The 25,180-nt window shown below is 44.4% G+C and overlaps 1 protein-coding gene across 5 annotated transcripts in view; it reads left to right on the forward strand.

The window, feature by feature from the left end:
- The window catches only part of ralgapa1 (Ral GTPase activating protein catalytic subunit alpha 1), a 124,127-nt gene that overhangs the window by 61,474 nt on the left and 37,473 nt on the right, over window positions 1-25,180 (forward strand). For all 5 annotated transcript variants that reach the window (XM_046367160.1, XM_046367156.1, XM_046367159.1 and 2 more), the window contains 3 exons: window positions 11,535-11,606; window positions 11,734-11,857; window positions 12,914-13,069. In XM_046367160.1, the coding sequence (XP_046223116.1) occupies window positions 11,535-11,606; window positions 11,734-11,857; window positions 12,914-13,069 (352 nt within the window). The remainder of the gene's footprint in view (window positions 1-11,534; window positions 11,607-11,733; window positions 11,858-12,913; window positions 13,070-25,180) is intronic.

The following is a 25,180-nucleotide window of genomic DNA, read 5'->3' on the forward strand; positions in this document are numbered from 1 at the left end:
CTGCTATGAGACTCGAAATGAAGCTCAGGTGCATCCTGTTTCTATTGATCACCCTTGATCACCCTTGATCACCCACCGTTTCTACAACTTGATTGGAGTCCACCTGTGGTAAATTAAATTGATTGATCCAGAGGCTAAATAAACGCACCCCTATTTAGGCGAGGTGCTGGCTTGTGGAGTAGAACACTTCAAAAATTAAGGAGAGCCACACACTCTAGGAGCTCCGATGCAGTAATTTAATTGCTGCTAAAGGTGCTTCAACAAAGTACTGAGTAAAGGGTCTGAATACTTATGTAAATATAAATACACATGGTATTGTGTGTAGATTGATGGGGGGGGAAAACATTTTATCAATTTTAGAATAAGGCTGTAACTGTGGAAAAGGGCAAGGGGTCTGAATACTTTCCGAATGCACTGAATCTTTGTAGTCACTGGGTGTATTGATTTAACAAAACAAAATGTATTTCACCTTTATTTAACCAGGTAGGCTAGTTTTGGAGTTAGAGCTACAGGATGCAAATTTCTGCCTGAAGAAGCTGCCCTTGGCTTTCCTGACTGACTGCGTGTGTTGGTTCCTGACTTCCCTGAACAGTTTCATATCGCGGGGACTATTCGATGCTATTGCAGTCCGCCACAGGATGTTTTTGTGCTGGTCGAGGGCAGTCAGGTCTGGAATGAACCAAGGGCTATATCTGCTCTTAGTTCTGCATTTTTTGAACGGAGCATGCTTATCTAAAATGGTGAGGAAGTTACTTTTAAAGAATGACCAGGCATCCTCAACTGACGGGATGAGGTCAATATCCTTCCAGGATACCCGGGCCAGGTCGACTAGAAAGGCCTGCTCGCAGAAGTGTTTTAGGGAGAGTTTGACAGTGATAAGGGGTGGTCGTTTGACTGCGGATCCATAGCGGATACAGGCAATGAGGCAGTGATCGCTGAGATCCTGGTTGAAGACAGCGGAGAGGTATTTGGAGGGCCAGTTGGTCAGGATGACGTCTATGAGGGTGCCCTTGTTTACAGATTTAGGGTTGTACCTGGTGGGTTCCTTGATGATTTGTGTGAGATTGAGGGCATCTAGCTTAGATTGTAGGACTGCCGGGGTGTTAAGCATATCCCAGTTTAGGTCACCTAACAGAACAAACTCTGAAGATGGGGGGCGATCAATTCACAAATGGTGTCCAGGGCACAGCTGGGAGCTGAGGGGGGTCGGTAGCAGGCGGCAACAGTGAGAGACTTATTTCTGGAGAGAGTAATCTTTTTAATTAGTAGTTCGAACTGTTTGGGTATGGACCTGGAAAGTATGACATTACTCTGCAGGCTATCTCTGCAGTAGACTGCAACTCCTTCCCCTTTGGCAGTTCTATCTTGACGGAAAATGTTATAGTTGGGTATGGAAATCTCAGAATTTTTGGTGGCCTTCCTAAGCCAGGATTCAGACACGGCAAGGACATCAGGGTTAGCAGAGTGTGTTAAAGCAGTGAGTAAAACAAACGTAGGGAGGAGGAGGCTTGCATGAAACCAAGGCTTTTTCGATCACAGAAGTCAACGAATGAGGGTGCCTGGGGACATGCAGGGCCTGGGTTTACCTCCACATCACCCGCGGAACAGAGGAGGAGTAGTATGAGGGTGCGGCTAAAGGCTATCAAAACTGGTCGCCTAGAGCGTTGGGGACAAAGAATAAAAGGTGCAGATTTCTGGGCATGGTAGAATATATTCAGGGCATAATGCGCAGACAGGGGTATGGTGGGGTGCGGGTACAGTGGAGGTAAGCCCAGGCACTGGGTGATGATAAGAGAGGTTGTATCTCTGGACATGCTGGTTATAATGGGTGAGGTCACTGCAAGTGTGGGAGGTGGGACAAAGGAGGTATCAGAGGTATGAAGAGTGGAACTTGGGGCTCCATTGTAAACTAAAACAATGATAACTAACCTGAACAACAGTATACAAGGCATATTGACATTTGAGAGAGACATACAGCGAGGCATACAGTCATCGCAGGTGTTGATTGGGAGAGCTAGCTAAAACAGCAAGTGAGACAACAACAGCTAATCAGCTAGCACAACAACAGTGTCACGCCTTGGACTTAGTATTTTGTGTTTTCTTTATTTATTTGGTCAGGCCAGGGTGTGACATGGGTTATTGTGGTGTGTTTTTGTCTTAGGAGTTTTGTGGGGTGTCTACGTAGTCTATGGCTGCCTGAGGCGGTTCTCAATCAGAGTCAGGTGATTATCGTTGTCTCTGATTGGGAACCATATTTAGGCAGCCATATTCTGTGAGTGTTTTGTGGGTGATTGTTCCTGTCTGTCATGCAGGTGAAAGAGGACCCAAAAGCGACTTAACAGAAACAGAGTTTATTTAAGTCCAAACAGGGAATAACAGAAATCCTCTAGTCTGTAGAGGGGAATAACTGGAGAAGCGGCCACAGACTGCAGGTCGCTTCGGGTAGGCGCAGGCCGTAGTAGACAGAGACACCTGCTCACACGCAGCATCTGATGAAGGCAAAAAACACGACAGGACAGGGCGATACACAATCACAGCAAAAACACGACAGGACAGGGCGAAACGCAATCACAGCATGGTGAATACTAAACAAGGAACCGACGGGACAGGAACGGAACACAAAGGAATAAATAGGGACTCTAATCAGGGGAAAGGGTCGGGAACAGGTGTGGGAAGACTAAATGATGATTAGGGGAATAGGAACAGCTGGGAGCAGGAACGGAACGATAGAGAGAAGAGAGAGCGAGAGAGTGAGAGGGGAGGGGGAGAGAGAGGGATAGAAAGAGGGAAAGAACCCAATAAGACCAGCAGAGGGAAACGAACAGAATGGGGAGCACAGGGACAAGACATGATAATAAATGACAAACATGACAGTACCCCCCACTCACCGAGCGCCTCCTGGCGCACTCGAGGAGGAATCCTGGCGGCAACGGAGGAAATCATCGATGAGTGAACGGTCCAGCACGTCCCGAGACGGAACCCAACTCCTCTCCTCAGGACCGTAACCCTCCCAATCCACTAAGTATTGGTGACCCCGTCCCCGAGAACGCATGTCCATGATCTTATGTACCTTGTAAATAGGTGCGCTCTCGACAAGGACGGGAGGGGGAGGGAAGACGAACGGGGTGCGAAGAAAGGGCTTAACACAGGAGACATGGAAGACAGGATGGACGCGACGAAGATGTCGCGGAAGAAGGTCGCACAGCGACAGGATTGACGACCTGGGAGACACGGAACGGACCAATGAACCGCGGAGTCAACTTACGAGAAGCTGTCGTAAGAGGAAGGTTGCGAGTGGAAAGCCACACTCTCTGGCCGCAACAATACCTTGGACTCTTAATCCTGCGTTTATTGGCGGCTCTCACAGTCTTCCCCGCAGACAAAGGCAGACCGGTAGTGAAGCCTAAGGCGATGTGAGACCATGGTCGAGAAGGAATGGGGAGCGGTCTGAGACGACCGGCAGGAGGAGAGTTACCCGACTTAGTCTGCGCGCAGTCCGAACAAGCAGCCACGAAACGGCGCGTGTCACGCTCCTGAGTCGGCCACCAAAAGCGCTGGCGAATAGACGCAAGAGTGCCTCGAACACCGGGATGACCAGCTAACTTGGCAGAGTGAGCCCACTGAAGAACAGCCAGACGAGTGGAAACAGGAACGAAAAGGAGGTTACTAGGACAAGGCGGCGGACGCAGTGTGCGTGAGTGCTTGCTTAACCTGTCTTTCAATTCCCCAGACTGTTAACCCGACAACACGCCCATAAGGAAGAATCCCCTCGGGATCAGTAGAAGCCACAGAAGAACTAAACAGACGGGATAAGGCATCAGGCTTGGTGTTCTTGCTACCCGGACGGTAAGAAATCACAAACTTGAAACGAGCGAAAAACAACGCCCAACGAGCTTGACGGGCATTAAGTCGTTTGGCAGAACGGATGTACTCAAGGTTCTTATGGTCTGTCCAAACGACAAAAGGAACGGTCGCCCCCTCCAACCACTGTCGCCATTCGCCTAGGGCTAAGCGGATGGCGAGCAGTTCACGGTTACCCACATCATAGTTGCGCTCAGATGGCGACAGGCGATGAGAAAAATAAGCGCAAGGATGTGTTTTATCGTCAGACTGGAAGCGCTGGGATAGAATGGCTCCCACGCCTACCTCTGAAGCGTCAACCTCGACAATGAATTGTCTAGTGACGTCAGGAGTAACGAGGATAGGAGCGGACGTAAAACGTTCTTTTAGAAGATCAAAAGCTCCCTGGGCGGAACCGGACCACTTAAAACACGTCTTGACAGAAGTAAGAGCTGTGAGAGGAGCAGCAACTTGACCAAATTACGAATGAAACGCCGATAGAAATTAGCGAAACCTAAAAAGCGCTGCAACTCGACACGTGACCTTGGAACGGGCCAATCACTGACAGCTTGGACCTTAGCGGAATCCATCTGAATGCCTTCAGCGGAAATAACGGAACCGAGAAAAGTAACGGAGGAGACATGAAAAGAGCACTTCTCAGCCTTTACGTAGAGACAATTCTCTAAAAGGCGCTGTAGAACACGTCGAACGTGCTGAACATGAATCTAAGTGACGGAATAAAAAATCAGGATATCGTCAAGATAGACAAAAACAAAGATGTTCAGCATGTCTCTCAGAACATCATTAACTAATGCCTGAAAAACAGCTGGCGCATTGGCAGACCGAACGGCAGAACCCGGTACTCAAAATGCCCTAACGGAGTGTTAAACGCCGTTTCACTCGTCCCCCTCTCTGATGCGCACGAGATGGTAAGCGTTACGAAGGTCCAACTTAGTAAAGCACCTGGCTCCCTGCAGAATCTCGAAGGCTGATGACATAAGGGGAAGCGGATAACGATTCTTAACCGTTATTCATTCAGCCTCGATAATCCACGCAGGGGCGCAGAGTACCGTCCTTCTTCTTAACAAAAAAGAACCCCGCCCCGGCCGGAGAAGAAGAAGGCACTATGGTACCGGCGTCAAGAGACACAGACAAATAATCCTCGAGAGCCTTACGTTCGGGAGCCGACAGAGAGTATAGTCTACCTCGAGGAGGAGTGGGGGAAGGAGATCAATACTACAATCATACGACCGGTGAGGAGGAAGGGAGTTGGCTCGGGACCGACTGAAGACCGTGCGCAGATCATGATATTCCTCCGGCACTCCTGTCAAATCGCCAGGTTCCTCCTGAGAAGTAGGGACAGAAGAAACGGGAGGGATGGCAGACATTAAACACTTCACATGACAAGAAACGTTCCAGGATAGGATAGAATTACTAGACCAATTAATAGAAGGATTATGACATACTAGCCAGGGATGACCCAAAACAACAGGTGTAAACGGTGAACGGAAAATCAAAAAAGAAATAGTCTCACTGTGGTTACCAGATACTGTGAGAGTTAAAGGTAGTGTCTCAAATTTGATACTGGGAAGATGACTACCATCTAAGGCAAACATGGGCGTAGGCTTGTCTAACGGTCTGAAAGGAATGTTATGTTTCCGAACCCATGCTTCGTCCATGAAACAACCCTCAGCCCCAGAGTCAATCAAGGCACTGCATGTAGCACCCGAACCGGTCCAGCGTAGATGGACCGACATAGTAGTACAAGATCTAGATGAAGAGACCTGAGTAGTAGCGCTCACCAGTAGCCCTCCGCTTACTGATGGGCTCTGGCCTCTTACTGGACATGAATTAACAAAATGTCCAGCAACTCCGCAATAGAGGCACAGGCGGTTGGTGATCCTCCGTTCCCTCTCCTTAGTCGAGATGCGAATCCCTCCCAGCTGCATGGGCTCAGTCTCAAAGCCAGAGGAGGGAGATGGTTGCGATGCGGAGCAGGGAAACACCGTTGATGCGAGCTCTCTTCCACGAGCCCGGTGACGAAGATCTACCCGTCGTTCTATGCGGATGGCGAGAGCAATCAAAGAGTCCACATCTGAAGGAACCTCCGGGAGAGAATCTCATCCTTAACCACTGCGTGGAGTCCCTCCAGAAAACGAGCGAGCAGCGCCGGCTCGTTCCACTCACTAGAGGCAGCAAGAGTGCGAAACTCAATAGAATAATCCGTTATGGACCGTTCACCTTGGCATAAGGAAGCCAGGGCCCTAGAAGCCTCCTACCAAAAACTGAACGGTCAAAAACCCGAATCATCTCCTCTTTAAAGTTCTGGAACTTGTTAGAGCAATCAGCCCTTGCCTCCCAGATAGCTGTGCCCCATTCTCGAGCCCGGCCAGTAAGGAGTGAAATGACGTAAGCAACCCGAGCTCTTCTCTAGAGTATGTGTTGGGTTGGAGAGAGAACACAATCTCACACTGCGTGAGAAAGGAGCGGCACTCAGTGGGCTGCCCGGAGTAGCAAGGTGGGTTATTAACCCTAGGTTCTGGAGGCTCGGCTGGCCAGGAAGTAACAGGTGGCACGAGACGTAGACTCTGGAACTGTCCAGAGAGGTCGGAAACCTGAGCGGCCAGGTTCTCCACGGCATGGCGAGCAGCAGACAATTCCTGCTCGTGTCTGCCGAGCATGGCTCCTTGGATCTTGACGGCAGTGTAACGAGCGTCTGAAGTCGCTGGGTCCATTCCTTGGTCGGTTCCTTCTGTCATGCAGGTGAAAGAGGACCCAAAAGCGACTTAACAGAAACAGAGTTTATTTAAGTCCAAACAGGGAATAACAGAAATCCTCTAGTCTGTAGAGGGGAATAACTGGAGAAGCGGCCACAGACTGCAGGTCGAAGAGTGGGTAGGCGCAGGCCGTAGTAGACAGAGACACCTGCTCACACGCAGCATCTGATGAAGGCAAAAACACGACAGGACAGGGCGATACACAATCACAGCAAAAACACGACAGGACAGGGCGAAACGCAATCACAGCATGGTGAATACTAAACAAGGAACCGACGGGACAGGAACGGAACACAAAGGAATAAATAGGGACTCTAATCAGGGGAAAGGGTCGGGAACAGGTGTGGGAAGACTAAATGATGATTAGGGGAATAGGAACAGCTGGGAGCAGGAACGGAACGATAGAGAGAAGAGAGAGCGAGAGAGTGAGAGGGGGAGGGGGAGAGAGAGGGATAGAAAGAGGGAAAGAACCCAATAAGACCAGCAGAGGGAAACGAACAGAATGGGGAGCACAGGGACAAGACATGATAATAAATGACAAACATGACACTGTCTTTGTGTTTGCACCAGATAGGGCTGTTTCGGTTTTCGTTATTTCATTTCGTTATTTTTGTAGTTTCTGTATGTATAGGTTTTCCTTCATTAAAATATCATGAATCATCATCACGCTGCATTTTGGTCCGATCCTTGTTCTACCTCTTCATCAGAGGAGGAGATAGAAGAGAGCCGTTACAAACAGCAGGTAAAATGGCGTTGTCTAGGCAGAGAGGGTCGGATTAACTACACACAGAGCCTGAGTGCGGCTGGGGCCGACAGGTAAAAACATAAACAAACAGAATGGAGTACCGTGATTAATGGACAGTCCAGCAGGCATCAGCTATGTAGCCAAGTGATCACAGTGTCCAGCAGGCATCAGCTATGTAGCCAAGTTTACAGCAAGGATCCGGTGGAGTATTGGGCTCTAGCCGTGTATGAGTGGGGTTCGGGTGAACAGCTGAGTAGGCCAGGAGGTGGGCCTCAGGGATAGCTTCGGTACTGGGTGCAAGCTAGCTGTGAAGATCAGAAGTAGTGGTCCAGGGATTACGGCAGGAATCCGGCGTTGTTGTGGAGAGACAGTTATCCAGGCTAAAAAAATACTGTCTGGCTGTGCAAAAGGTAAACGCCGCTAGCAGTGGCTAACAATGATTAAATAGCTTGTAGATAGTTCGCTGGTTAGCTTCTGGGGGTTCTTCAATGTGTTCTAAAAATTAAAAATAATAGCGATTCCGTATCACATTGGGTGAGGCAGGTTACCGGAAGGTATAATCGAATTAAAAATCGAAAAGAGATTGAGAATAAATATGGGTCCGGTGAGTGGTTGGGCTGTAATTAATAACTTCACTCTGCTCAAAGTGATATTCAATGTCTGCTTTTTAAGAATGTTATCCATCTACCAATATGTACCCCTTTTTGCGAGGCATTGAAAAACCTGGTCTTTGTGGTTGAATCTGTGTTTGAAATTCACTGCTCGACTGAGGGACCTTACAGATAATTGTATGTGCGGGGTACAGAGATGAGGTAGGGATTTTTAAAAAATCATGTTGCACACTATTATTGCACACAGTGAGCAAAAACATAATTCTACTTTGACATTATGGGGTATTGTGTGAAGGCCAGTGACACTAAATCTCAATTGAATCCATTTTAGATTCTGGATGTAAAACAACAAAATGTGGAAAAAGTAGAGGGGGTTGAATATTTTCTGAAGGCACTGTATTACCCAAACTTGTTCAATTTGAAAAGCCCTTTTTCAGTTTGTAAATGCTTTATTACGGTGTGCCCTACTGAACATCATAGTCTACAGTTGATTCAAAGTTGTTATGGCAAAATAGCTTTATTCTGCAGGTAGCCTATTGTTTACAGAACTGGCACATTTGGAGAGATCCAGTAGACTCTTGTAGAAAATGGGTATGTGATGATGGAACTTCAACTTGTTCTAGGTGCTGTGCTATATTCAGATGGTGGTGGAAAAAATGCACCATGTGTCACTGCTACCGCCAGCCTTGTTTGTCTCTCAGCCCGTCACTGAGATTTAGTATAGTCAGATTAGAGTAGCTTGTCCATCCGGATCTCTTTCTCTCTCTCTCTCTCTTTCTCTCTCGCTCACTTACTCACATGGTCATCTCATCCACCTCATTATCACCACACTTCACATATATTACTTTACATAGATCCATTTCCTGAAGCAGCTATTTCTGATGGCTTTTTTCATTGATGTCTTTGAAGTATTATCTATTGTATTACTAGAGATGGAGGCTGGATCTTTAATGAGGAGAACTAATTGGGCTAAATGGAAATGGCGAGTCACATTGAGCCCTAATGGCTGTGTTTATCAGCGAACACATCCATCTATCCAGGAGCAATGATGGACATAAAAATAGCCCCTTCCATTAATTTCTCCCATTTGTTACTCTTTCACAAAATATATCTTTAACAGATGTATGTATATGAGAGGTCATCTTATCAGTAGAATGGTGGGATAGGGACTAGAACATTAATTTATACTGAACAAAAATATAAACATAACATGTAAAGTGTTGGTCCCATGTTTCATGAGCTGAAATAAAAGATCCAGGAAATGTTCCATACGCACAAACAGCTTAACTCTCACATTTTGTGCACAAATTTGTTTACATTAGTGAGCATTTCTCCTTTGCCAGGATAATCCATCCACCTGACAGCATAATCATTATACAGGTGCACCTTGTGCTGGGAACAATAAGGCCACTCTAAAATGTGCAGTTTGTCACACAACACAATGACACAGATATCTGAAGTTTTGAGGAAGCATGCAATTGGCATGAATTTAATGTTAATTTCTCTACCATAAGCCACCTCCAACGTCGCTTTAGAGAATTTGGTAGTATGTCCAACCGGCCTCAACCTCAGACCTTGTGTATGGTGTCATGTGGGCGAGCGGTTTGCTGAATGTCAACAGAGTGCCCCATGGTGGTGGCGGGGTTGTGGTGTGGGCAGGCATAAGCTACGGACATCGAACACAATTTCATTTTATCAAGGGCAATTTGATTGCACAGAGATACTGTGACGAGATCGTGAGGCCCATTGTGTTGCCAATCATCTACCGCCATCACCTCATGTTTCAGCATGATAATGCATGTCCCCATGTCACAAGGATCTGTACACAATTCCTGGAAGCTGAAAATGTTCTTCCATGGCCTGCATACTCTCCAAACATGTCACCAGTTGAGCATGTTTGGGATGCTCTGGATCAGAACTTGTTTCCAGCAACTTCGCACCTCCATTGAAGTGGAGTGGTACAACATTCTACAGCCCACAGTCAACAGACTGATCAGCCCTATGCGAATGAGATGTGACACTCTGCATGAGGTAGTTTGGTGGTCATACCAGATACAGACTTTTTTTAAAGGTATCTGTGACCAACATATGCATATCTGTATTCCCAGTCATGTGAAATCCATAGATTAGGGTCTAATAAATGTATTTCAGTTGACTGATTTTCTTATTTGAACTGGAACTCAGTCAAATCTTTGAAAATGTTGCATGTTGTGTTTATATTTGTGTTCAGTATATTAGCCTATTCACATCATGCAAAGAGAGAATAAAAGGACACACAAACTCAGAGAGACTTTTCAGAGCCCTGCAACTGTAGCGATTGCAGAATTACGGAATCCTGGAGGGACTGAAAATGTTAAATATACCAAACATTTTTGAATGTTTTTTGCCGCAGCAAAATCAAGCATTTTTGTGGCCAAATGTTATAAAAATGTATTCCTGCGAAACCCTGGATGGACTGCATTTGACATTTTTAAGCAATTTAGCAGATGGTCTTATACAGAGCGACTAACCATTTGTGCTTTCATCTTAAGATAGCTCGGTGACACAACCACATCACAGTCGTAGTAAGTACATTTTTCCTCAATTACTGAGGGAGCAGAAAGGAGTCAGGAGGAGATAGCCTTTAATGAGCCATTGTCCTGCTCGCGCTTTCTTTTTCTCTTTATTTCTCTCTCGCTCGCTCTCCTTCTGGCATTCATACCGCGGTGCGTGGGCGAGCGAGTGTGCTATTCCTGATTGCCGCCTTTGAAATGGCTCACTTTCAATGGAAATAATTAAGACCGTTACATTGTAACAAGCTAATAAATAGGCCCATACTCAAATGGTGAGAGGGAGGAGGAAAAACCCCACGAAACCGTCTTTTTTTTTAAAAGTAGTCGTGGCTTTTACATGAGCCGTCATTGTTAACCCCCCTCTGTTCGAACTTGACCGGGCCTAAGCAGCTAATGTTCAAACTCCAGATTGGGGGAAATAAGGCAACATTTTAACGCGTGTTGTTACACCGGGGTGGTAACTAAGATCTAAGTGTATTGATTTCTCAGGATCTCGAGCTGTCCATCGCTTGCTATAAAGTTGCAGTGTATTCGTGTTTTTAGCTAAATACTGTGATAAGGATTTTGTATTTATTTCCCAGAATTCCTGCCACCACTTCTTTGGCTGTGGTTTGACTCGATTGGTCTGATGTTCCAGGAAATGCTGTGACAAAAACAAAGAGGAGGCCAATTTGACATGTGGGCCTGCTAATGATGGAGAGGTAGTCTGCGGCAGGCAGAGGGAGAAGTCTGAGGGCTACTTAGTAAAAATCTGTGCAGTATAGACCTAATCACCTGATCATGGTCTGCCTATAGGGAGTGAGGACAGGCCTGGCTAATGTTGTTGTGAATAGAATAAAAGTTATACTTTATTGTCCATTCTCAGTGTCTTATTGCTGTCAAGCTTCCGAATACTTTAGAATCTTTTCCAAGACATCACTGTGTTGTAAATAGATTCTACATAGCCTACAGATTCTATGTCACAATTCTTTATGCCAATGGCTTATACACTTGTTGTTCTCTGTTATAGGAGCAACTTCCATCTCCTGAAGAAGAACGAGAAGCTGCTTAGAGAGCTTAAGAACCTCGACTCCAGGCAGTGGTATGTTAGTGGGTCTTCTTCCTCAGACTGTTTTACTTTTAGGGAACAACAAAAATGTTTCCCTATGTTTCTTATATATTTTTTCTTGTTCCTTATCTTTTCTCTCATTTGCCATCTTTTCCTGTAGTCGAGAGACGCACAAAATAGCCGTGTTTTACGTGGCAGAGGGGCAGGAGGACAAGCACTCTATCCTGTGTAATACCAGGGGGAGTCAGGCCTATGAGGACTTTGTCTCTGGGCTGGGCTGGGAGGTAAGACAGACCCCTCTCTCTCCATTACAACCTTTCAGCATCTCTGTACACCGAGTGCACAAAACATTAGGAACACCTTCCTAATATTGAGTTGCACCCCCTTCAATTCGTCGGGTCATGGACTCTACAAGGCATTTCACAGGGACACTGGCCCATGTTGACTCCAATGCTTCCCACAGTTGTGTCAAGTTAGCTGGATGTCCTTTGGGTGGTGGACCATTCTTTATACAGGAAACTGTTGAGTGTGAAAAACCCAGCAGTGTTGCAGTTCTTGACATGAATCGGTGCACCTGGCACCTACAGTGTTTTCTCCTGTAAAAGTTGCATCATACTGGAGCCCACCTTGCGGGCTACCTCAGAATTCTATGGCATATTATTTAATTGTCAACCATTAATGCTAGTCCTCTGGTGGTCAAACTTGAGAAGCATTTGACAGTCTGCAATATTGGCTGTACTAGAGAATTTAAAACCTTTTTTGTAAGAACATAGTATATGGGATTGATTTTAAGAAATGTCGCTTAATTACTTTGATTAATATTATGATGTTTCTATTCCAAGAACAAAGAAACCCTCAGTGTTTCCGTTAGGAAAATATGGCGCTGTACAACGTGACCAGTCGGGAGTAGGCTACAGTACTAAGAGCATAACATTTCCACACCCTAATTGTAGTCTAACCAATACCCAAATGGAGATTCAGTGAAAATAGAAATCTCATTGATTTATCAAGACCAGTCCCCATGCTTGTCTCAGAGCAGTGCTGTCTTTTCCCCCTTCCACTTGCCTCTTCCATTCATTTTGAAAGAGTATTTTCCAGTAAGCATAATCAGTGCTACCCTTGCGCTGTTCTGGAGCACTTTAGCAAGAAGTGGGGCAATCAAAGTGTGGGGGTTTCGTTGTTTTTTTTCAATATTCATTAGTGAGTTATTGTCGAGTTATATTACCATTGAGTTATATTTTTCTGTGCCTGATTTAGAACACTGAAAACACTTTGATTGCCCCACTTCTTGCTTTAGTGTATCTTATGGAAGTTTGATGATCTGTTTTCCTTTATTCCAGGTGAACTTGACCAGTCACTGTGGCTTTATGGGAGGTCTTCAGCGGAACAAGAGCACTGGTCTGACCATGCCTTACTTTGCCACCTCCACCGTTGAGGTCATGTTCCACGTCTCCACGCGGATGCCCCCAGATTCAGACGACTCACTCACCAAAAAGGTCTGTTATGGTGTTCTATGAATGGCAGTTGGTGTCTGTGTGAAAAAGATCATGTCTGATTGCAACCCTGTTATGAACTTTTATTGAGATGCACACACTAGGGTTGCAGTCCAAACACTCACCCTCATCCACTTACCCTCATCTTATGCCATTGCGAGAATCCCTTCATCATTTTGAAGGGTGGTCCAAATGATTAGCCAAGCAAGGGAAGTTTGCAACGTAAGCCCTCGTTTTTAGTCTCCCCAAAATTCAATTCACGACGATTGTAAGAAAAGTCTGCGAAAACGTAAAAACAACATCAATGGAGAAGTCAACATACAAGTGTAAGTAACAACGAATGCAAATAAGTTAGAAATTGTGCTACTAATGCACATGATGGTAGAAACACGTCTCGTAAAAAGTAAAAAAGTAAAATATATTTTGGAAATTGTAGACAAATATTTTTCTCCTCCAAAAGTTCCAGCTAGGCAGGCTAACATTCGTTAGCAAATTAATTCGCTAGCTATCATACATTAGGCAAATATTAAGAATGATATATTTAATATAAGTAGACATAATTCTCATAATTGACTGTAGCGCATATAAAGCATATATATATATATATATATATATATATATATATATATATATATATATATATATATATATATATATATATATATATATATATAAGCTACCTCAGGCTGAAAACACAATCATTGCGAGATGAACGAGTGGCAATTTTCCGGGCAAGGACGGTCCATTTAAAAATCATTCCTTCCTCCCTCGCCCCTTGCCCTGCAAGTGTATACTCGTCAGACGTCATGATACGTCATCAGAAATGTCCACTTAATTTGAGGGCTGAGGGGATAGGGTGTGTATTTTAAGTGTTTGGACCGCAGCCATGTCTGTCTGTGTCCCTCTCACTCCCTTTCATCCAGTCAGCAGGGGGTGGGTTATTATGTGTTGCCTTTTTAGATGCTCTCACTGCTCCCCTGCAGAGAGAGAGACCCGATGTCTTCTCTCTCTCACACCACTCTGTAGTGATTCTCTGTATCCCCCAACTCATACAATGCGGAACAAAAACACACTGACCTTTCTGTTCAGTCCACTACTAAACCATTATATGTCGAGCTCTCTCAGATGGGTCACATTTCTACCTGCAGAGAGCTGTTTTTGTGTGGACTTGAGCCCCCCAGAGAAACATGACATGTTTTGCTAATGTAGACGAGAGGAGCTTCAATCTCCCTCCAGCTACCAGGGCAATGGGTTGCTACAGAAGACGAGAGGAACTTCCATCTCCTTCCAGCTACAGTGGCAAAGAGGGAGAAAATATATTCTCACCTTAAATGGTTCCCTTTATTCCTCTCTCTCAATAAGCCCTTTCTTCTTCTATCTCTTCTTTATCTCTCTCACCTCATTCTGCCTCTGTACTTTTTCCCTTTGGAACATGCTAGCATCTCTCTCTCTCATTCCCTTTGGAACATGCTAGCATCTCTCTCTCTCATTCCCTTTGGAACATGCTAGCATCTCTCTCTCTCTTTCCCTTTGGAACATGCTAGCATCGCTAGCATTTTCTCCTCTTCTACAAATATCTGTTTGTCTTGGTATTATTTTTCAGCAGGCAGAAATGTAATTAGAGAACAGAGGGCATTAGCTGTAATGAGTTTGGCTGTGAGGCCGGGGTGGCCGATGATACAGAGGGCCTGTAGCTATAGATCGCCGCGGCGATGCAGAATGAACAATGAAGTATCATTAGAGCTGTCCCCTCACTTCCCCTGGCATACGTCTTCAACAGGGGCGATACACACACACACACAGCCGGATGCTGAGGATGCTAAGGTGCTGCTAATACTAATAACATACTCATTAATGAATGCATACAGACAGGAGGGGAATATTGAAAAAGCTGGTTGTGCATGTGTGATGGCCAATAATACACACACACAGTTTCTTAGTAGGCCAATGGCCGCAGTAGTCATTTCGTTGTAACGTTAGTGTAGTAGAGGGGGGTATTGTGAAGTGTAGTTGTCTCATCCAGGATCTCTATGGACCCACATAGCTATCTGAAGATGAATGCATTAACTGTAAGTCGCTCTGGATAAGAGCACCTGCTAAATGATACAAATGTAAATGTACCAGAGAAACATTGTGGTGTCTAATGACCAGTAATAAGCAGACAGATCATTAGCTGTGAGTTTTAATTTTCTTCCCCTTGTTCTGCAGTGGCTTGGGTGAGGAGGCTAGAGAGAGGAGGAGGGGTGTCTTTTATCGCAGTCTGATTTGAGGGGTTTAACTTCTTGGATATAGGGGGCGTTCTTTTAATTTATGGATTAAAAAAACGTTCCCATTTTAAACAAGATATTTTGTCACGAAAAGATGCTCGACTATGCATATAATTGACAGCTTTGGAAAGAAAACACTCTTGACGTTTCCAAAACTGCAAAGATATTATCTGTGAGTGCCACAGAACTGATGCTACAGGCAAAACCAAGATGAAACTTCAAACAGGAAATGAGCAAAAAAAATTGAGGCGATGTTTTCCATTGTCTCCTTATATGGCTGTGAATGCGCCCTGAACGAGCCTACACGTTCTGCCGTTTCCCCAAGGTGTCTGCAGCATTGTGACGTGTTTGTAGGCATATCATTGGAAGATTGGCCATAAGAGACTACATTTACCAGGTATCCACCCGGTGTCCTTTGTCGAAATTGGTGCGTAATCTTCAGCTGCTCGCAGTCAGCCATGTGATTCAGAGGAGAGAGGAGACTTCCACGAACGATATATCATTGAAGAGATATGTGAAAAACACCTTGAGGATTGATTCTAAACAACGTTTACCATGTTTCAGTCGATATTATGGAGTTAATTTGGAAAAAAGTTTGGCGTTTTGATGACTGAATTTCTTTTTTTTTTGGTAGCCAAACGTGACGAACAAAACGGAGCGATTTCTCCTACACAAAGAATCTTTCAGGAAAAACGGAACATTTGCTATCTAACTGAGAGTCTCCTCATTGAAAACATCTGAAGTTCTTCAAAGGTAAATTATTTTATTTGAATTCTTTTCTTGTTTTTGTGAAAATGTTGCCCGCTGAATGCTAACGCTAAATGCTACGCTAGCTATCAATACTGTTATACAAATGCTTGTTTTGCTATAGTTGAAAAGCATATTTTGAAAATCTGAGATGACAGTGTTGTTAACAAAAGGCTAAGCTTGAGAGCTAATATATTTATTTCATTTCATTCGCGATTTTCATGAATAGTTAACGTTGTGTTATGCTAATGAGCTTGCGGGATAATTACACTCCTGGATACAGGTTTTTTTCGTAGCTAAACGTGATGAACAAAACGGAGCGATTTGTCCTAAACAAATAATCTTTTTGGAAAAACTGAACATTTGCTATCTAACTGAGAGTCTCCTCATTGAAAACATCTGAAGTTCTTCAAAGGTAAATTATTTTATTTGAATGCTTTTCTTGTTTTTGTGAAAATGTTGCCCGCTGAATGCTAACGCTAAATGCTACGCTAGCTATCAATACTGTTACACAAATGCTTGTTTTGCTATGGTTGAAAAGCATATTTTGAAAATCTGAGATGACAGTGTTGTTAACAAAAGGCTAAGCTTGAGAGCTTGCATATTTATTTAATTTCATTTGCGATTTTCATGAATAGTTAACGTTGCGTTATGGTAATGAGCTTGAGGCTGTATTCACGATCCCGGATCCGGGATGGCTAAAATCAAGAGGTTAATAACAAGAGCTGAAACGCCACTGATAGCCTGCTTGTGATTACTCACTCACACTGCTGATAATGTGAAGTAAAAGGCATCCAATCCATCAGATAACCTCTAAGATATCACATTTTATTTGTCACATACACATGGTTAGCAGATGTTAATGCGAATATAGCGAAATGCTTGTGCTTCTGTTTCCAACAGTGCAGTAAAATCTAACAAGTAATCTAACAGTTCCCCAACAACTACCTAATACACACATCTAAAGGGTGAATGAGAATATGTACATATAAATATATGAATGAGTGATGGCCGAGCGGCATAGGCAAGGTGCAATATATGGTAAAAAATACGGTATATATGTAATATATTAGTAATGTAAGGTATGTAAACATTATTAAAGTGACATTGTTTAAAGGGACTCATGATCCATTTGCTAAAGTGGCCAGTGATTGGGTCTCCATGTAGGCAGCAGCCTCTGGGTTAGTGATTGCTGTTTAGCAGTCTGGTGGCCTTGAGATAGAAGGTGTTCTTCAGTCTATCGGTCCCAGCTTTGATGCACCTGTACTGACCTCGCCTTCTGGTTGGTAGCGGTGTGAACAGGCAGTGGCTCGGGTGGTTGTTGTCTTTGATTGATTGAAAGCAAAAAAGGTCAATCAAATGTATTTATAAAGCCCTTCTTACATCAGCTGATGTCACAAAGTGCTGTACAGAAACCCAGCCTAAAACCCCAAACAGCAAGCAATGCAGGTGTAGAAGCACCTTTCCTGTGACATCGGGTGCTATAGGTGTCATGGAGGGCAGGTAGTTTGCCCCCGGTGATGCATTGTGCAGACTGCACCACCCTCCGGAGAGCCTTGCAGTTGAGGGTAAAAGTTAGTCAGGGTTTCGGGTGACAAGTCATATTTCTTCAGCCTCCTGAGGTTGAAGAGGTACTGTTGCGCTTTCTTCACCACACTGTTTGTGTGGGTGGACCATATCAGTTTGTCCTTGATGTGTACGGAGAGGAACTTAAAACTTTCCAGGAACTTCAAACATTCTCCACTGCTGTCCCTTCTATGTGGATAGGAGGGTGCTCCCTCTGCTGTTTCCTGAAGTCCACGATCATCTCCTTTGTTTAGTTGACTTTTAGAGAAATAGTTTGTTTTCCTGACACCACACTCCCAGAGCCCACACCTCCTCCCTGTAGGCTGTCTCATCGTTGTTGGTAATCAAGCCCTCTACTGTTGTGTCTTCTGAAAACTTGATTGACCTGGAGGCGTGCATGGCGACGCAGTCGTGGGTGAACAGGGAGTACAGAAGGCTGCTGAGCATGCACCATCGTGGGGCTCCAGTGTTGAGGGTCAGTGAGGTGGAAATGTTGTTCCCTACCTTCACCACCTGGGTGCGGCCCGTCAAAGTCCAGGATCCAATTGCACAGAGTGGGGTTGAGGCCCAGGGCCTCCAGCTTGATGATTCGCTTGGAGGGTACTATGGTGTTGAATGCTGAGCTGTAGTCAATGAACAGCATTCTTACATAGGTATTCATCTTGTCCAGATGGGATAGGGCAGTGTGATGGCGATTGCATCTTCTGTGGACCTGTTAGGCGGTATGCAAATTGAAGTGGGTCTAGGGTGGCCAGTGAGGTGATATGATCCTTGACTATGACAGAAGTGAGTGCTACGGGTGATAGTCATTTAGTTCAGTTATCTATGCCTTCTTGGGTACAGGAACAATGGTGGCCATCTTGAAGCATGTGGGGACCGCAGACTGGGATGGGGAATGATTGAATATGTCCGTAAACACACCAGCCAGCTGGCCTACTGAGGACACAGCTAGGGATGCCGTCTGGGTCAGCAGCCTTGCAAGGGTTAACACGTTTAAATGTTTTACTCACATCGGCCACGGAGAAGAGGGGGGGGGCGCAGTTCTTGTTAGCGGGCCGCGACGGTCTCACTATTATCCTCAAAGCGGGCAAAGCAGGTGTTTAGTTTGTCTGGAAGCGTGACGTCGGTGTCCGTGACGTGGGTGGTTTTCTTTTTGTAGCGTGATTTCCTGTAGACACTGCCACATACGTCTCGAGTCTGAGCCCTTGAATTGTGACTCCACTTTGCCCTTGTCCCGCCATTTCACTTGTTTGAATGCCTTGCGGAGGGAATAACTACACTGTTTACATTCAGCCATATTCCCAGACCTCTTTCCAAGGTAAAATGCAGTGGTTTACGCTTTCAGTTTTACGCGAATTTCGCCATACATCCACAGTTTCTGGTTAGAGTAGGTTTTAATAGTCACAGTGGGTACAACAACTCCAATGCACGTCTTTATGAATTCACTCACCGAATCAGCATATGCAGTAGGGCAAAAAAGTATTTAGTCAGCCACCAATTGTTCAAGTTCTCCCACTTAATTACATGCCTCTCTCATCTTTTTTTCATCATAGGTACACTTCAACTATGACAGACAAAATGAGAAAAGATAATCACGTAGGATTTTTTATGGATTTATTTGCAAAGTATGGTGGTATTTGGTCAATCAATAACAAAAGTTTATCTCAATACTTTGTTATATACCCTTTGTTGACAATTACATTTACATTTACATTTAAGTCATTTAGCAGACGCTTTTATCCAGAGCGACTTACAATGACAGAGGTCAAACGTTTTCTGTAAGTCTTCACAAGGTTTTCACACACTGTTGCTGGTATTTTGGCCCATTCCTCCATGCAGATCTCCTCTAGAGCTGTGATGTTTTGGGGCTGTTGCTGGGCAACACGGACTTCCAACTCCCTCCAAAGATTTTCTATGGGGTTGAGATCTGGAGACTGGCTAGGCCACTCCAGGACCTTGAAATGCTTCTTGCGAAGCCAATCCTTCATTGCCTGGGCGGTGTGTTTGGGATCATTGTCATGCTGAAAGACCCAGCCATGTTTCATCTTCAATGCCCTTGCTGATGGAAAGAGGTTTTCATTCAAAATCTCACGATACATGGCCCCATTCATTCTTTCCTTTACACGGATCAGTCATCCTGGTCCCTTTGCAGAAAAACAGCCCCAAAGCATGATGTTTCCACCCCCATGCTTCACAGTAGCTTAAAACTTTCCAGGAACTTCACAGTAGAACTCAGCATTCTTTGTCCTCCAAACACAACGAGTTGAGTTTTTACCAAAAAGTTATATTTTGGTTTCATCTGACCATATAACATTCTCACAATCTTCATCTGGATCATCCAATTGCTCTCTAGTAAACTTCAGACGGGCCTGGACATGTACTGGCTTAAGCAGGGGGACACGTCTGGCACTGCAGGATTTGAGTCCCTGGCGGCTTAGTGTGTTACTGATGGTAGGCTTTGTTATTTTGGTCCCAGCTCTCTGCAGGTCATTCACTAGGTCCCCCTGTGTGGTTCTGGGATTTTTGCTCACCGTTCTTGTGATAATTTTTACCCCCCGGGGTGAGATCTTGCGTGGAGCCCCAGATCGAGGGAGATTATCAGTGGTCTTGTATGTCTTCTATTTCCTAAAAATTGCTCCCACAGTTGATTTCTTCAAACCAAGCTGCTTACCTATTGCAGAGTCAGTCTTCCCAGCCTGGTGCAGGTCTACAATTTTGTTTCTGGTGTCCTTTGACAGCTCTTTGGTCTTGGCCATAGTGGAGTTTGGAGTGTGACTGTTTGAGGTTGTGGACAGGTGTCTTTTATACTGATAACAAGTTCAAATAGGTGCCATTAATACAGGTAATGAGTGGAGGATAAAGGAGCCTCTTAAAGAAGAAGTTACAGGTCTGTGAGAGCCAGAAATCTTGCTTGTTTGTAGGTGACCAAATACATTGCCAACAAAGGGTATATAACAAATTATTGAGATAAACTTTTGTTATTGACCAAATACTTATTTTCCACAATAATTTGCAAATAAATTCATAAAAAATCCTACAATGTGATTTTCTGGATTTCTTTTCTCATTTTGTCTGTCATAGTTGAAGTGTACCTATGATGAAAATTACAGGCCTCATCTTTTTAAGTGGGAGAACTTGCACAATTGGTGGCTGACTAAATACTTTTTTGCCCCACTGTAGGTCGATGTTATTCCCTGAGGCTGACCGGAACATATCCCAGTCCGCGTGATCAAAACAATCTTGAAGCGTGGATTCCGATTGGTCAGACCAGTCACTGGTACATCCTGTTTGAGTTTCTGCCTATAAGATGGTAGGAGCAAGATGGCGTCGTGGTCGGATTTACCGAAGGGAGGGCAGGGGAAGGCTTTGTATACATCGCGGAATTTAAGAGTAGCAGTGGTCGAGAGTATCACCACACGTAGTGCAATCAAAATGTTGATAGAATTTAGGTAGCCTTGTACTCAAATTTGCTTTGTTAAAATCCCCAGCTACAATAAATGCAGCCTCAAGATATATGGTTTCCAGTTTACATAGAGTCCAGTGAAGTTCCTTTAGAGCCCGCTTGGTGTCTCCTTGAGGAAGAATGTACACAGCTTTGACGAGAATTCTCTTGGAAGGTAATATTGCCAGCATTTGATTGTGAGGAATTCTAGGTCGGGTGAGTAAAAGGACTTGAGTTCCTGTATGTTGTTATGATTACACCATGAGTCGGTAATCATGAAGCATACACCCCCGCCCTTTCTCTTCCCAGAGAGGTGTTTATCTCCGTTGGTGTGATGCATGGAGAAGCCCGGGATATCATATCCAGAGTGAGCCATGTTTCTGTGAAACAGAGAACGTTACAATCTCTGATGTCTCTCTGGAAGGCAACCCTTGCTCAAATTTCATCTGCCTTGTTGTCAAGATACTGGACATTGGTGAGTAGTACACTCGGGAGCAGTGGCCGATGTGCACGTTTACAGAGCCTGACCAGGAGGCCGCTCTGTCTGCCCCTTCTGCGGAGCCGTTGTCTTGGGTCAGCTTTTGGGAATTAGATCCATTGTCCTGGGTGGTGGTCTGAACAGAGGATCCGCATCGGGAAAGTCGTATTCCTGGTCATAATGTTGGTAAGTTGACGTTGCTCTTATATCCAATAGTTCTTCCCGGCTGTATGTAATTAGACTTAAAACTTGTTTGGGATAGGGGGCAGCATTTTCACTTTTGGATGAATAGCGTGCCCAGAGTGAACTGCCTCCTACTCAGTCCCAGATGCTAATATATGCATATTATTATTCGTATTGGATAGACACCACTCTGGAGTTTCTAAGCCTGTTTGAATGATGTCTGTGAGTATAACAGAACTCATATGGCAGGAAAAAAACTTAGAAAAAATCCAAACAGGAAGTGGGAAATCTGAGGTTTGTAGTATTTGAACTCACCCCTATCGAATTCACAGTGGGATATGGGTTATTTTGCACTTCCTAAGGTTTCCACTAGATGTCAACCATCTTTAGAACGTTGTTTCAGGCTGCTCATGTGAAGGGGGGCTGGATGGGAGCGGTTTGACTAAGGGATCTGCCTACAGCCTCGTTCTCAGTCACGCGCTTTCACTTGAGGTAGCTCTCGTTCTATTGCTTTTCTACAGACAATGGAATTCTCCGGTTGGAACATTATTGAACTTGTATGATAAAAACATCCTAAAGATTGATTCTATACTTAGTTTGACAAGTTTCTTCAACCTGTAATATAACTTTTTGAATGTTTCGTCCAAATGGACCAGATCGCGCTTTTACCAAACGCCCTAGCAAAAGAAGCTATTGGAGATAAATGGACATAAATGATGGACATTATCGAACAAAACAAGCATTTTTTGTGGAACTGCGATTCCTAAGAGTGCATTCTGATGAAGATGATCAAAGGTAAGTGAATATTTAAAATGCTATTTATGAATAATGTTGACTACACAACATGGCGGATATTTCTCTGGCTGGTTTGGGCTCTGAGCTCCATTCTCAGATGATGCTTTTTCCATGAATTTTTTTTTAAAAATCTGACACAGCGGTTACATTAAGGAGAAGTGTATCTAAAGTTCCATGTATAATAGTTATATTTTCATCAACATTTATTATAAGTATTTCTGTGAATTCATGTGGCTCTCTGTAATATCACTGCATGTTTTGGAACTACTGAACATAACACACCAATGTAAAATAAGATTTTTGTTGATTTGTATTTGGCGCCCTGCACTTTCATTGGCTATCTGCTAGCGGAACCCCAGTCCTGGACAGGTTAAGAAATAATACATTAAAAAACAAATACAGCATAGTTTCATAAGGATTTGAAGTGAGGCGACCATCTCTGTCGGCGCCATCTTGATATGAGTGTAAGATGGAAAAAAATTCAAACCACCGTATTTCACATAACCGTCTCCTATCTCATGACTGAAATCACTCATCCAGCCCTCCAGCCCGCCGAAAGGCCTTTCTGTCTTCATGTTCTGCATCTGCGCTCACCACTCTGCTCATAACTCATTGCTACAATTTAGGTGTGTATGTATAGCAACAAAGTGATGTTTGTGCGTGCGGGTGGTGGTGGCCCCCCACAAACCCCCTTGTTCATCCCAAATTGCACCCTATACCCTATATAGAGCACTACCTTTGACCAGAGCTCAGTAGTGCACTATATAGAGAACAGGGTGCCATTTGGGACTCGTCACCTGGAGCGTTGCTCCCGCTCCCCCTTCACCCGGTGGTCCGCGCTGCACATGGCCATAATGTAGCCAAATTAGATCTGGCCGTCGCTGTCCCCCTGGTTAAACTCCTACCATGACTTCTCAGCAGCTGATTGGATTTGGAGAGGCTGGAGGAGACGCTATCCAACAGAGCGATCTGCAGATAGACACTAAACCATGTTAACCAGACACTAAAGCGTGTCAGCTCAGCCAGCGAGAGCGGCCAGCAGGCACACACACATAAGGAAGCACGCGCAAACCTATAGTCACACTCAAACACACACACCCTGCATATTTATTTGTTTGTTGTTTTCCCCATCTCCCCTCAGCACACCTCGTAACAGACAGTGACAGGCGTACTGAAGGTTGAAAGCTGAGAATACGTACACACCCTCTGGGTCTTATGGACCAAGGATTTATGAATGAGGGCTGCTGATGTGAAATGTTAAAGGAAAGATGGCTCAAGCAGCAGTTAGCCACTATCTGCTCGGCAATGGATGAGGATTAGATTTTGTGACTGGCTGGGAGGAAAGAATAATAGTTTCCTATTGGTTGAGAGCGGAGGATGAGAACGAGGTGCTATTTTTTTTATTTAACCTTAACTAGGCAAGTCAGATAAGTACAAATTCTTATTTACAATGGTGGCCTACCAGAAGGCAAAAGCCCTCCTGCGGGCACTGGGGCTGGGATTAAAAAATATAGGTCAAAACACACATCACGACAAGAGGGACAACACTACATAAATAGAGACCTAAGACGACAACATTGCAAGGCAGCAACACATGACAACACAGCATGGTAGCAACACAACATGGCAGCAGCACAACATGGTAGCAGCACAAAACATGGTACAAACATTATTGGTCACAGACAACAGCACAAAAGGGCAAGAAGGTAGAGACAACAATACATCACACGAAGCAGCCACAACTGTCAGTAAAAGTCTCCATGACCGAGTTTTTGGGTGACGAGATGTAGATAAAACGCTCCAGTTTGAGTTTTTTCTAGCAGCTCGTTCCAGTTGCTAGCTGCAGCGAACTGAAAAGAATCGCAGCACAACATTGCTTAGAATCAAGGGCAATGGTGACATCATTTAGGACCTTTAAGTTTGCAGTGACACATCCATAACCTGAGCGGAAACCAGATTGCATACCCAAGAGAATACTATAGACATCAACAAAGCCATTCCGTTGATTATTGATATGTTTTTTCAACACTTTTGATAAACAGGGCAAAATAGAAATGGGCCTATAACCATTTAAATAAAATGCTGCTTTTCAAGGAATGGGAACCTCCCCAGAGAGGAGAGAGAGGTGAAAAAGGTCAGAGCTAGGCTTGGCAATATAGGGGCAGCAACCTGTTGAGTGTAGGGGGCAGTATTTATGTTTGGATGAAAAACGTACCCAAATTAAACTGCCTTTCTCAGGCCCAGAATCTAGAATATGCATATAATATTATAATATTGTCAGATTAGGATAGACAACACTCCAGAACTGTCAAAATATTGTCTGTGAGTATAACAGAACTGATATTGCAGGCGAAAACCTGAGAAAAATCCAATCCGGAAGTGCTGTTTTTCCTGAAAGCTCTCTGTTCCATAGCCTGCCTTCGCTCCATTTAAAGGGATATCAACCAGATTCATTTTCCTATGGCTTTCCCATGGTGTGAACAGTCTTTAGACATAGATTCAGGCTTTTATTTTGAAAAATGAGCGAGAAAGACCATGACCAATCTACTTGGCTGCTAGCTGTTTGTAATGTTTTGTCTACTGAGAGAGATGTCCTTACATAAACGCTTGGTATGCTTTTGCCGAAATGCTTTTTT

This window comes from Oncorhynchus gorbuscha, linkage group LG10, assembly GCF_021184085.1.
Source record: "Oncorhynchus gorbuscha isolate QuinsamMale2020 ecotype Even-year linkage group LG10, OgorEven_v1.0, whole genome shotgun sequence".
NCBI lineage: Eukaryota > Metazoa > Chordata > Actinopteri > Salmoniformes > Salmonidae > Oncorhynchus > Oncorhynchus gorbuscha.